The 14,355-nt window shown below is 43.3% G+C and overlaps 1 protein-coding gene across 6 annotated transcripts in view; it reads left to right on the forward strand.

The window, feature by feature from the left end:
• Positions 1 to 13,979, forward strand: part of ERC1 (ELKS/RAB6-interacting/CAST family member 1) — a 561,256-nt gene extending 547,277 nt beyond the window's left edge. For all 6 annotated transcript variants that reach the window (XM_044228946.1, XM_044228950.1, XM_044228948.1 and 3 more), the window contains one exon: positions 9,608 to 13,979. In XM_044228946.1, the coding sequence (XP_044084881.1) occupies positions 9,608 to 9,745 (138 nt within the window). In that variant the 3' untranslated portion in view covers positions 9,746 to 13,979. The remainder of the gene's footprint in view (positions 1 to 9,607) is intronic.
• The last annotated feature ends 376 nt before the right edge of the window (positions 13,980 to 14,355 follow it).

A 14,355-nucleotide genomic window follows, 5' to 3' on the forward strand; every position in this document is an offset into this window, starting at 1 on the left:
TATTACATGTTTGTACTTCTGGGGAAATCCCTTTCTGATGTTAAGTCTAAAGTGGCCTTTCTTTGGGGAGAAGGTGAGAGTTGAGTAGGCAGGCATGGGGGCAGGGCATGGGCAGTGGGCAAGGGATAGAGGGAACAAGAATGTCTTGGGTGAAATCTGGTAACTGACACTTCAGAAGCTAGAACACACTTTTCCCAATTTAACCATAAGACACGCTGCATACTGGTAACCGTACAAAAAATTCTTTTTTTTAAACATGGGATGCACATGCTAAAGAAATATTTTAAAATAACAAGGTACAAATACATTCCAAGATTTGTTTTTACACCTGTGCTGTATAACACATCTGTCTACGTTTTTAGTTTGATAACTTCACATGGCCTTTCTTTACTAAGTGCTCTTTTTTTTTTTCTTTCACACATTCCTGTAATCCTTTGACTTCCGAATGACTAAAGCTTTGCATTTTCGAAGTCAAAATAAAAATCCTCATTTTTAATGTAATTCTAGTTTTGTAAGAAAAGTTGGTCTTTGAGATTTTTTTTCAAGACAGGAAATGTTAGCATATAATGGCTCAAGTGCCAGTGAGCTCTCTGCTCAGCCGTGCCCACCTCTAATATTGCTTGCAGATAGAACACAAACCATGCATAATCCCTGGAGAACAGAGAAAGCCCCACCAGATGGAAAGCAACTTCAGCTAATGAAGGAACACTTCCTTCTCTAAACTTTGTGATTCTTCTGATCTCCTCTCTTTCTAAACACCTTTTCCCAGAAAACCATTCATTAGCCTTTGGAAAAAGCATAGTCTTATAGTCTGCCTCTGGTTTTTCCCCCTGATCTTTTTCTATCACTTCTAGTTCTAATTCCTCCTCCAGGGCTAAATCAGTCCTTCTGCTTCTCGTGTACACCCTCCTGACATTTGTAGGTCGTAATCACATTCCCTCCCCTTAGCGTTCAGTTAGTTCAGGCCTACTGCTTCGTTCTTCTAATCCTGCCTCCTAAAATGATCCTTTCAGCTTCTTCGTCATGCCTGCCATTTGCCTTTGAACTTAGTCCAGTTTGTCTCCATTTTTTCGGGTAATGAGGTGTGTGAAATGGAACGCAGTGCCCTAGGTGTGGTTTCACGGAACCACTGAACAGAGCAAGGGCCCTCAGAGGGATAATACCCAGGCCTAGCCAGCCCGAGGGTCCTTTTGTCACCCTCAAAGACTGGTATTACTTCTGTCAAGACCCAGTAATTCCTGTATTCCTGACCTCCCATGAAGAGCCAAGTGCACATCCATGCCTTGGGAGTCATATTTCTCCATTCAGAACGATCCTCTGTTCTGTTCTCTCGTATCAACAGTCATATTCCTCAAGAAGTTTTCCCTTCCTTCTCTCCTTTGTTCCGTCCAACCTGAAGGCAGCAGCACTTTATACCTGTCTGTGGGCATTTGCTTTATAGTGCGTTGAATAGAGTACTCAACTGGTATTTTTTTTACAGTGTTATTGAGCTGTAATTCACACACTGTACAATTCACCTGTTTGAAGTGCACAATTTAACAGGTTTAGTACATTCTCAGAATTGTACCACCATCACCACATCCAGTTTTCAACATTTTCATCTTCTAAAAAAATCCATGCTTCTTAGCCACCACTTCCATCTACCCCATCCCACCCCAGCCCTAGGCAGCCACTAAAATCTACTTTGTGACTCTGAACTAAAGACCTGAATGTGAGAGGGGCACCTGGGTGGCTCAGTCGTTACCTGAGATCAAGCCACACATCAGGCTTCCTGCTTGGTGGGGAGTCTGCTTCTCTTTCTCCCTCTGCCCACCCCACCCCCCACTGCCAATTCATGCGCTCTCTCTCTCTCTCTCAAATAAATAAATAAAATCTTTAAAAAATAAATAAATAAACAGGGGCACCTGCATGGCTCAGTGGGTTAAGCCTCTGCCTTCAGCTCAGGTCATGGTCTCGGGGCGCTGGGATTGAGGCCTATATCAGGCTTTTTGCTCAGCGGGGAGCCTGCTTCCCCCTGCCTCGCTGCCTGCTGCTCTGCCTATTTGTGATCTCTCTCTCTCTGTCAAATAAATAAATCTTAAAAAAAAAAATTAAAAATAAAGACCTGAACATGAGACCTGAAACTGAAAAATCCCATGAGAAAACCTAGGCAATAATTTATTTTTGCCATTTGCCTTGGCCACATTTTTCTAGATTTGTCTTCTTAGGTAAGGGAAACAAAAGCAAAAGTAAACTATCAGGATTATACCACAATAAAAAGCTTTTGCACAGTGAAGGAAACCATCAATAAAACAAAAAGGTAACCTACAGAGTGGGAGAAAATATTTGCAACCCATACATCCAGTAAGAGGTTAATATTCAAAATATATAAAGAACTACTACCACTCAACACCAAAAAACCCTCCAAATAATCCAATTAAAAATGGGCATAGGGGGCGCCTGGGTGGCTCAGTGGGTTAAAGCCTCTGCCTTCGGCTCAGGTCATGATCCCAGAGTCCTGGGATGGAGCCCCGCATCGGGCTCTCTGCTCAGCAGGGAGCCTGCTTCCTCCTCTCTCTCTGCCTGTCTCTCTGCTCCCTGTGATCTCTGTCTGTCAAATAAATAAATAAAATCTTAAAAAAAAAAAAAATGGGCATAAGACTTGAGCAGATATTTTTCCAAAGAAAATACACAGATGGCCAACAGACACATGAAAAGACGCTCAGCATCACTGATGATTAGCGAAATGCAAATCAAAATGATGATGACATGATGAGATCACCTCAACACCTGTCAGAATGGCTAGAATAAAATTGACAGAAAGTAACAAGTGTTGGTGAGGATGTGGGGAAAGGGAAACCCTTGAGCATTCTTGGTGGGAATGTAAAACAGTACTGGAAGTTCCTCAAAAAATTAAAAGTAGAAATACCATATGATCCGGTAATTCCACTACTGGCCTTTTTACCCATAGAAAATAAAAACACTAATCAGAAAAGATATATGTACCCTTATGTTTATTTCACACTAGCCAAATTATGGAAGCAACCCAGGTGACTTTCAGTAAAGGAATGGATAAAGATGTGATACGTGAGAGAAACAGACAGACAGACAGATGTAGCTACACACATACATATCTACAATGGAATAGTACACAGCTGTGAAAAAGGAACAAGCTCTTGCCACTTGCAACAACATGGAAGGATCTAGAGGGTATTATGCAAAGTGAAGTAAGTCAGACAGAGAAAGAGAAATACAAAGATAAATGATTTCACTTACGTGTGGAATCTAAACAACAAAATAAATAAAAAAACATAAACAGACCCATAAACACAGACAATGAGCTGGTGGTTGCCAGAGGAGGAGGGTAGGCAGCTAGGCAAATGGATGAAGGGAAGCAGGAAATACAGGCATCCAATTATGGAATGAATAAGCCGTGAGGATAAAAGGTACAACAAGAGAATATAGTCTGTGGTCTTGTGACAGTGGTGTATGGTGACAGACGGGAGCTACACGTTTGGTGAGCTTAGTATAACATACAGGTGTGTTAAATCACCATATTGTACGCCTGCAACTGATGTTCTAATGTGTGTCAGCTGTATTTCAGTTTAAAAACAAAAAAAAAAGTAGTAAAGATTGGAAGTCCTTCCATCCATTCAAACTACCTATTCTTAATAGTTTTGGATGTATCTTTACATACTCTTTAGATAAACAGATTGATCTCCAGACATACCAATCTCTCTGACCTCTTGTTTGCTGCTAAGACTGTTAATAAATTTTTGTTCTTGCAAATTGTCTTGGCAAACAAACTTGTGTATACATTCTTGAATTTCTTACTGGTATATTTATAAAAATACTCCACTTTTAATAATTCCGATCTCTTAAAAGTAGAAGTATTTGGTCAACGGATATTTGCTTTTAAATTTGATTGATGAGTCCAGATAGCCCACTATATTCCCACAGTAGTGTAAGACTGCCCACTTCCCCTGATAATAGTCTTTCAGAAACTTTTGCCAGTGTGATGAGGGAACAAAACCCTTCCTTATTTAATCTGTATTTCTTTAATTACAAATGGAAGAGCATTTTTATGTGCTTATTCACCATTTGCATTTCTTCAGTGAGTTTTTTGTTCAGCTCCTCTGCCCATTTCTCTGTTATTAGGCTGTAGTACCACTTTTTTTTTTTTTATACATTGATACCAATACTTGTTCTTTTGTCTTTTCTCCCTTTATTGTTGAGGTATATTCACTTTGTACCCTCTTGGTTGAGGGTTGTTATCATAAATGGATGTTGAATTTTGTCAGATGCTTTTTCTACGTCTGTTGAGGTGATCATATAATTTTTATTCTTCATTTTGTTACTATGGTGTATCATATTTTTGATTTATAGATGTTGAAGCATCCTTGCATCCTTGGAATAAATCCCGCTTGATCATGATGTATGATCCTTTTAATGAAGTATTAAACTCAGCTTATTCATATTTCATTGAGGGTCTTTGCATCTGTGTTTATCAGGGATATTGGCCTGCAATTTTCTTTCTTTGTGGTGTCCTTTCCTAGTTTTGGTATCAGAGCAAGCAATGCCAGTCTTATAAAATGAGTCAGGAGTATTCCTCCTCTTCTGTTTTTTGGAAGAGTTTGAGAAGGATTGGTATTCATTCTTCTTTAAATATTTGGTAGAATTCACCACAGAAGTCATCTGGTCTTGGACTTTTGTTTTTTGAAAGCTTGACTAATGATTAATGATTCTGTTCCCTTGCTAAGAGTCGGTTCACATTTTTTTGTTTCTTGGTGATGCAGTTTTGGTAGGCTGTGTTTTTCTAAGAATTCATCCATTTCTACTAGTATGTCTGATTTGTTGGCATAGGATTTTTTAATGGTAGTCTTTTTTGATTCTTTGTATTTCTCTGGTATAAGTTAACATCTCTTCTTTCACTTCTGATTTTGAGTTCTCTTGCTTTTTTTCTTGGTAAGTTAAGCTAAAAGGTTTGTCTCTTTTGTTTATCTTTTCAAAACACCAGCTTGTAGTTTCATTATTCTTGTCTGTTGTCTTTTTATAGTCTCTATTTCATTTATTTCCACTTTCATCTTTGTTATTTTGTTCCTCCTACTAACTTTGGGCTTTTTCTAGTTCCCTGAGGTATAAAGTTAGGTTGAGATCTTTCTTGATTCTAAGAACTGCTGTTAGGGGCGCCTGGGTGGCTCAGTAGCTTAAGTGTCCAACTCTTGACTTTAGTGCAGGTCATGATCTCAGGTTTGTGAGACTGAACCCTGCGTTGGGCTCCATGCTCAGTGGGGAGTCTGCTTGAGATTCTCTCTCTCTCTCTCTGCCACTCCTCTCCCTCTCTCCCAAATAAATAGATCTTTTTTAAAAAATGCTTTTACTGTATCCCATATATTTGGTATATTGTATCTCCATTTTTATTTGTCCCAAGATATTTTTTTATAAATTTTATTTATTTATTTGCCAGACAGAGATCACAAGTAGGCAGAGAGGCAGGCAGAGAGAGGGTGGGGAAGCAGGCTCTCTGCTGAGCGGAGAGCCTGATGCAGGGCTCGATCCCAGGACCCTGAGATCATGACCTGAGCCGAAGACAGAGGCTTGACCTACTGAGCCACCCAGGCACCCCAGCCCAAGGTATTTTTTTATCTCTCTTTTGATTTCTTTCTGGACCCGCCAATTTTTCAGTCACATGTTGTTTAATCTCCAAATATTTGTGAATTTCTATTTTCTTTTTGTAACTGATTTCTAGTTTCATACCATTGTGGTTGGAATACATGCTTGATGTGACTTCAGTCTTAATTAAAGTTCATTTTAAGGCCTTACATATTATCTGTCCTGGAGAATGTTTTGTATGTGCATGAGAAGACTATGTCTTTGCAACATAATTTTTAAATTTAGATCTTTAGGTAATTTTAAATTTATGCTTACATAGGGTATGAGCAGGAATCTAACCACAACAAGGCCGAGTTGACCTAATACAATTCACTGACTTCAAATTACTCCTGCTCATATTCTAAATCCCAGTGATCTAATTTTATCAGTACAATACTCTTCTGATTAGTAGCTTTTTGCAGTATGTTTTATAATCTGATAAGCCAGTCCACACATCATTTTTTTTCCTTTCAAATATTTTCTTAGCTCCTTTTTTATATATGGATAAATTTAGAATGAATTACCAAGCTCTGAAAGAGCCTTTGGGATTTGGTTTCTGAAATGTGTTTGTGGTATATTTTTAGGTGAAAACAAAGTCAGTTCACAAATAATCTATGTACTGTCATTGCCATTTTGTTTCTAAAATTATCTGTATATATAATAAAAGAATGTCTCAAAGGATATACAACAAAATATGTAGCAGTGGTTATCTCATGATGCTAATATTGTCATTCATTTTTTTCCCGGTGCTTTTGTTTTCCAAATTTTCTTTTTTTTTTTTTTTTTAAAGATTTTATTTATTTATTTGACAGAGAGAGGGATCACAAGTAGGCAGAGAGGCAAGCAGAGAGAGAGGAGGAAGCAGGCTCCCCGCTGAGCAGAGAGCCCGATGCGGGGCTCGATCCCAGGGCCCCGAGATCATGACCTGAGCCGAAGGCAGCGGCTTAACCCACTGAGCCACCCAGGCGCCCCTGTTTTCCAAATTTTCTACAGTGTTTGTTTAGTACTTTTTTTATTTAGATTTTATTTATTTATTTGACAGAGATCACAAGTAGGCAGAGAGGCAGGCAGAGGCAGGGTGGGAGCAAGCTCCCTGCTGAGCAGAGAGCCCGATGTGGGGCTCCATCCCAGGACCCTGAGATCATGACCTGAGCCAAAGGCAGAGGCTTTAACCCACTGAGCCACCCAGGCACCCCTGGAAAGTATTTCACAGGAAGTAAACATGTGACTTGTAGAGAGTGAGTGCAGACAGCTGGCTCCGAATAAACCAAAGATGTCTGGGGTATTCCTGGGAAGGACTGAGATGGGAAACTGAGGCAGAACAGCCATACAGTCTCCTCCATTACTTTGCGTGGTTGACTTTGGTTCTGTTCAAGAGATTTGAGAGTTGTCGCGTCCTCACCTAGCAGTCTTTCCGGGCTGTCGTCTGTGCAGCTAGATTGAGAAGGCACCTGCTTTCCTTGGTTTCCCCGTTTCAGAGATTCACATTCACACGACACAGCCAGACCTTGAGATGGGTCAAGACTTAGGGTAGTCTTAATCTGGTCCTTGCGTGTCCTGGTGTTTTAGTCAACATTTAACAGAAAGAAGATTACAAAATCTGTCCCCAGCTCTTTGATATATTTGAAGCAGCGGCATGCTCACTCTTGGCTCAGGGCACGCAGACTCTGTCAGCGGTGCAGTTAGAACTTGGTTCTGTGTGCTCTCTAATCAACATGCTCTGTCAAGGTAATCTTAACCAACTTAGCAATAATTACAACAACATCTAACATTTGTCAGACGTTTTCTGTGTCAGGCATTGTACTGCACTTTATATGAATATCCCGCTAAACCCTTAAAACAACCCTATGAATGTTACTGCTCCATTTTATAAATGAGAAAACCATGCCGGCTGACATTGAGACCCAAAGGGCCTAATCAGAACCTGCATCCTTAATACATTTAGAACTCAATTTTTAATCTCTCTGCTTTCCTAAAAACCTTCTCTGCCTCCTGTATTTTCAGTCTAGTTTAATGTCCCCAGCTAGTGCAATCAGAATGATCCTCCCTCCCCTCTCTCTGAACTTTACCTCCCATCAGTCCTACATTTGGGAAGTCTCCTGCCCATCTGTTGGCCTCCATGTCCCCTGGCCCTGCCCCAGGGCCTCTGGGCTTGCCACAGTAACCTCTCTTGACTGATTCTTCCTTCCACTCAGTCTAACATGTTTTTATCTTCCCGGTTCTCTTCTGAGAACATGAAGCGGATCATGTCACTGCACTATTTAAAAGCTCTTAGACTTCCTTTTTTGTTTGTTTTTTAACCAGATTAAATCTGAACTCCTTAGCTTTCCATCCACAGGCCGGCCCCGGTCTGCCTCTTCTCAGCTTCATTGCCTGTCATTCTTTGCGCAGTGCCCTTACCTTACGCTCCAGCCACACTGAAAGTTCCATCTTCCCGAGGTCTGTGCCGAGCCCCTTCATAGCTCTCACATCTGCATTTCTTTCTTCTTCTTGAAAGCCTCTTGTTTGATCTCCCAACAGACTCCTATTCCGCTCTCAGGCTCCACATCACATACTGCCTGTAATAGCGTCTTCTCAGACCCCTCTGGGACGCAGCGGTCATTCTCACGTCTTCCCCTGTAGCACGTGTACGGGCCTCGCTTGCGGTAATTAATTATCTGTGTATATGTTTGTCTCCTCCATTAACCTGCATGGATCTCGGAGCAAGAACCAAATGCATTCGTCTTTCAGCACCCAGCACCCAGGAGGCCCTCGATGAATCTGGCTTAATGCTTGAAGGGATGTCCAAGAGAGCGTTTGAAATGATAGGAATTTAGAATTATACTTATTCCTAAACAGAGGACTATCTTATGTGTTGCTCCAAATAATCTCTTTAAATTATCAGGTCATCTGACATACTGAATAAAAGTGGTTTATAGCAAATGGGGAAGGCCTTTTAAATACAAGTCTCCCCAGGATAAAGGACCATTATGCAAGATTAAGATCCGATCTGAGATCACCGTGTGCCCCGGTCCCTGTGCTGGGAATGGGTATGATACTGCGACACACTAGAGAGAACGCTCCCCCCGGCATGAGAGCGCTGGTGCTGGCTTTCCGAGCCTTTGGGACTTGGACTAGTCACCCCTTCATGAGCAAACACTCGATATTAACTTACACCCTTTCCTGGTTGGGAACTCTGATGCAGGAAGACTTCCCATAGAAAGTGCCTTTTTTTTTTTTTTTGTCATCTCTTTTTTCATTTTCAGCTTTATTAAGGTTTAATTGACAAATAAAATGGACATAATAAACATATAACATGATTTGATATGTGTTGGTGAAGATTCCCACACTCGAGGTAATGCATCTGTCATCTCACATCACTCCTTTTTTTTTTCCTTATGAGAACATTGCAGTTTTACTTTCTTAGCATATTAATTTATTTTTTTAGATGGGGGAGGGGCAGAGGGAGAGGGAGAGAGAGAACCCCAAGTAGGCTTCATGCTCAATGGTGCGGAGCCCAATGCGGGGCTCGATCCCATGACTCTGAGATCATGACCTGAGCTGAAACCAAGAGTCAGATACTCAACCAACAGAGCCACCCAGGCTCCCCTCTCTTAGCATGTTTAATTATACAGTACAATTTAATCAACTGTAATCATATTATACATTAGATCTTCAGACCCTATTCAGGTTATAACTGAAAGTTTGTACCCTTTTACCAGTCTCTCCCAGTTTCCCCCACTCCCCCAGGCCTCAGTAGCTACCATTGTGCTTTGTGTTTCTGTGAGTGTGACTCTTCCCCACTCCCCCGGATTCCACTTGGAAGTGATGCCATGTAGTATTTGTCTTTCTGGCTTATTTCCCTTCACATAATGCCCTCCAGGTTCACCCATGTTGTTGGAAATGCCATTTCCTTATTTGTGAACAATAACCATTAGCCCAGTGCAAACAGCATCACTTTATTTTATCTGAAATCCATCTTTCCTCTCCCTTTCAGCTTCAGAATGAGCTAGAGAAAGGTGAACGGGACAATGCAGAGCTTCAGGAATTCGCCAATGCCATTCTCCAGCAGATAGCAGATCACTGCCCCGACATCCTGGAGCAGGTGGTCAACGCATTGGAAGAGTCGTCCTGACCGTGCTTCATGGGGAGCAGCCAGCCCGGCAGCGCTGCTAGAGTAAACCCGGGAGCCGAGAAAGAGGAGCTGTAAGGAACGGGCACCCAGAAACTTCCTGGCACCCAACAAACACTACAAACTCTGTCCTATCTTGGTTGGTCCTTCGAGTGTGATTCCACCAGCCTCTCTACAGCTGGCATCTGACCTCTGCCTTTCTACCTTGGGTATTGTCTCTACACTAATCCTCCTGATATCCAGGGTGGGTAAGTGGCCAGGTTTCCATGAAGAACTGCCATCCCGTCATCAGCAGTGGAGAACTCTGGAAGCTGGTGCTTCTGCCCTTACAGAGGGACATGGAGTGGAGAGCCCTTTTTCCTTCTGTCCTTGACATGAGAACTAAACAGGAATTTCCTTGGAGTTCAATATATTGAAAGAAACTTCCCAGTGGACTAGAGAGCTGAGTGTTCTAATATCACAACAGGTGCTTTCTCCCAAAATGGTTAAAAAAAAAAAAATCTGAAAGAGAGGGGAAAAGAGAGAACAGGGACTAAGAGAAACTGACTCTTCTCTTCTGCTTTCTTTCACATGTAATGTTTTATGCAGGGGAGCTGCGAGCGGGCCTCATGATGGCTTCGTGAACACTAATACCCCAGGTTGTGAGTCTCTACCCAGCCCTGTCTGTCTCACTCATCCTTGCTCTTCTCAACCAGTTAACAAGAGGATGGTGCAGACAGTTCTCCCCCAGGTCCCTCTGGCTTTAGACCTTTGACCTTAATATACTTCAGTTGTCAGATCACATATCTGGATCTGAAAGAGAAGGGTTTGACGTGAGGGCCTGCCTTCACCACCTACAGCTCTGCTTCTGTGGAAAATGATGGCTCCCTAGGCCCGGGCTGGTTTCTCCTAAACATCTTTCATTGGCATTCTAGGCCCCTGAGCCCCAAAAGAATGTTTCTGCTGTTCCACGCTCTTGCAGCCCAGTGTTTGCTGAAGTTCATGACCCACCTTCCTCCCTTTTACCTTTACAACCTTGATGTGCACGCCCAGAACTGTAGCCTCGAGCATTGTCTGGAACCTCCTTCTGGCACAAATGAATGTTTCTCATCCCTCACACTCTTCCTCAACTCTTTCATTCAGAGAATATTTATGAAATGCCTACTACGTGCAGTTCACTGCTGGGTACCCATCCTTGACAAAAGTCTCTTTTCAGTGAGGGAGAAATGTGAGGGACTCTATGAGACATACCTGCTTGAGTCAGAGCGCTCAAAGGCGTACCCTCCCCGCTCCTTCTGTCTTAGTAGAGGTTATCTTTTCCAGAAGAATCTTTCACAAATGAGCCTTTCTCATTTCTCATTATAATGGAATGAGTGAGTTTGGGAGGCAGGGGGCTGAGTCATTTACTTGCCTTCAGGATCTTATTGGGTGGGTAGTTCAGGATTGTTGCTGCTGTTACCCCACAAGAGTGTAGTGTTTAGGGGGGCTACAGTGGATAGTGTTATCTTAACACATCCGCACACACCACGTGGCACTTGGCCAGCTCCATGTCGCAGATCAGAAAATGGACCCCAAATTTGCAAATCTGGTTGAAGGTATTGGCATTTTGAAGGGCATTCTTCCCAAGCCCGGACAACAGCAGTCATAAACAATCAGGCAGCAAGAAAGAGCCCACTTAACCCCAATCTAGCCCTTTGACCACCTCTCCGGCCAGACTCCCACCAGACACTCACATCTTCTGATAAGAGTTGCTGAGCTAAATGTTTTTGTCTTGCATTTCCCTCTTTCCCCCTCCCCAGTTACTCACCCCAAGAATCTGATGCTGCCTGGAAAGTCACCACGGCTGTCAGTCCAGTATCTTCCCACCAGCAGCCCTTGACTATCCCATTAACTTATATGGTCATATCTCCAGCTGCCCTGATTCCCTGCTGTCAAACAGGCTCCCTGTGAGACAGCAGTAGAATGTTTGCTATCGAAGGTTTAAATGGACTCTGCTCAAAACCTTCTTAGTGCGATGCTTCCTGATAGCCCAGCTGGCCAGAAGCGGGCAAGGTGGGAGATGGAGGGGTTCGATGGTTGGTGGTGGTCATTTGTGGTCAGTCACCACAAGTCCATGCACTGCCCATAAATCCTGTAGAAGGCCCCCCTGTATTTTAGGCCTGGAGTATTAGAATCTCACTTCATCTACCCTAACACAGAGAACTGAGGGATGAGGACACCCTTGGTAGGACTCCTGCAGAGCAGAGCAGGCAGGAGCAGAGGCCATGCCCAGAGAGGTGGCCCCAGCCCCAGCTGCTGTTCTCTAGAACTGCGAAGCAAGCAGGTCTCCCCGGGTCTTACTCATTCTGTTTCTGCTCTCAAATACAGGACCTGCCACACTTGTCCACTGTGTGGGTGACTCTCACTGTACCTCCGTTCTTCCCCTTTTGTTTTCAACCCTTCCTGTTGCTTCCCTTGGAAGTCCTCTGGACAAGTGCTTCTGAGAAGAAAAATTTCTGGGCAACCATCATCCATCTGGTTTCTATGAATCTCCTTGATTCCTCTTGGGTGGCCATCCTGGCACCTCAAATGGTTCTGGGGACTTCTGGGTTCTAGATGAAAGTAGGTTCTGGCTAAAATTTAATAGCACACATGACCAGATTTTATATTACAAGGGCAAAATTACTACAGTGTCTAGCACTTAGAGTATCTTATTGAGTTGAGATCATTCATCAGGCCACCTTTTACTAAATGCGCAGTGCCCGTCACACAAAGGTCATGGCACTCTTCTAGTGTTCATGGTTTCACAAGGTCACTCAGCTGCTGGGGAAGGTCTGTAGTCTGAACACTCACTGCAGGTTGCCTGTTATATTCACCAAATTTGTCCACTCTATTGGCAAGTCTAGTTGCCCCTTAGCACCTGAAGATCTGCACCCCAAATCAAGGTCATTGTAAAAGGGGACAGGAAGAAGAGTGGGTGGAGTTGAACGTGGGGCTCATGACTGAAAAATAACAATGTGATTTTTCTCATCTTTTCATATACCTCTATCCCAGGTACTCACTGAGTTCTTGATGAAGTATCTGAATTGAGATTTACAAAGACTTGGATACCATTTGAAATGGAAAAGATTTTAAATGGGCTTTAATATGTTAAGAAATACGAATGGGAATCCCCACATCCATCTCAGCTCTAACCTGTACCCTGGTACCTTATAGTCTAACAAAGAGCTAAGTGCTTCTCTGTCTTACTTACACTTGATCTTTAGAAATACTAGTAAAGCAGATGGGACCCAAGACTGCCTTCAGGGTCAATAGTGGCAGTGTGACTTAGTACCTTTTGTCAATAAAAGTCTGTTTGATTTTCCATGAGGAGCTCATTGGCTCACCCACTCCTCAGAGAAGAAGAGGAAGTCATCATCAAGTTTTAGTCAACTGCTGAGCTAATCCCTCCCCATGACGTTCAGGATTGGCATTTGGATTTGCTGCTAGAGAGTTCTGCTGCTCCCAGAACCATCCTGCCCTCCCGTTTGACCCTAGTCATGAAGCACAGGCCCCCTGGCTACCCTCAGCGGTTCTGAGGAAAGAGCGCATCAAGAACGTGGTGCCACATTGAATGTGACCTTCCCACCACCCTTCCTGAGTCACAGTGGGCCGTGTCCATAATATCGGTACCTCATGTCTGCCTCCCCAGCCTCATGTCCCACCCGCAAGAGTCCAGAGCTGTGGGAAAGCAGATGAGGACAGAGTAGATGCAGCAGAGCCCACTGACCTTTGCCAAGCCTGCCAGGCCAACCCATCCATCACTGCCAGTCCCTGGGCTTCTCAGTACAGCGACTTGAACTGGTCAAAGAAATGTTTTAAAAAGAACCTGGAGTTTTCCCCTACGTGGACTAAGGGAATGTCTGGGCAAGAAAAAACACACACACATTACAGGGAAATCCTTCTGAACAAAATGGCTGTCTTTACTTAATCTTTTTAAGCAAAAACTGTTTCCAGACTTTTTAGTGTCAAAACTGTAACCAAGTGTCTCCTGATTTTTTTCCCAATGTGTTTGGCGAGTGCTGTGACCCTCTTGTAGGTGTTTCTCCTCCTGACTCTCTTGGGGGAAAGATGGTTTTAGGGATTGATTTGGAGGGAGCGGATTTTTGTCCCATCCCACCTCCTCTTTTGTTTCTCTGCTTGTCAATATTGTCTGTGTGGTTCAGAGCATTGGGGCAGTTACATTGTGTCCATTGTTGAGATTATTAAGATATTAAAAAGTAGTTTGTAGAACTGAAAAGTTAAAGAGCTGTGTTTTAAGAAATGCAAAACGATATCATGTTAATAAAGGAATTCAAGCTATGGGGCAGCCGAACTCCTCCCCGCTTCCTCCCAAGCTGGCCGAGGTGGCAGCTGGGCTAGTCCCTTGGAAAACACCAGTGGCCACGCTCCAGGTTGGCGACTGCCTGAGTGAGAGAGCTACTGAGTAAGAACTGGAATCCGGGGCTCAAGAGAGTCCCACTGGTGCCAGTGGTCTCCTTTACATCCTCAGGACCTCTGGGTAGACGTTTCAAAGTTTGAGACCCCATAACCACCCTCAGAGACCCACTTGGTCCCAGCTCCGTGTGCCTAATACTGTGTGGTAACCCGGGTTTGGCCCTGTAGCCGCGCAGCCG

Source organism: Neovison vison, chromosome 12, assembly GCF_020171115.1.
Source record: "Neovison vison isolate M4711 chromosome 12, ASM_NN_V1, whole genome shotgun sequence".
Classification (NCBI taxonomy): domain Eukaryota; kingdom Metazoa; phylum Chordata; class Mammalia; order Carnivora; family Mustelidae; genus Neogale; species Neogale vison.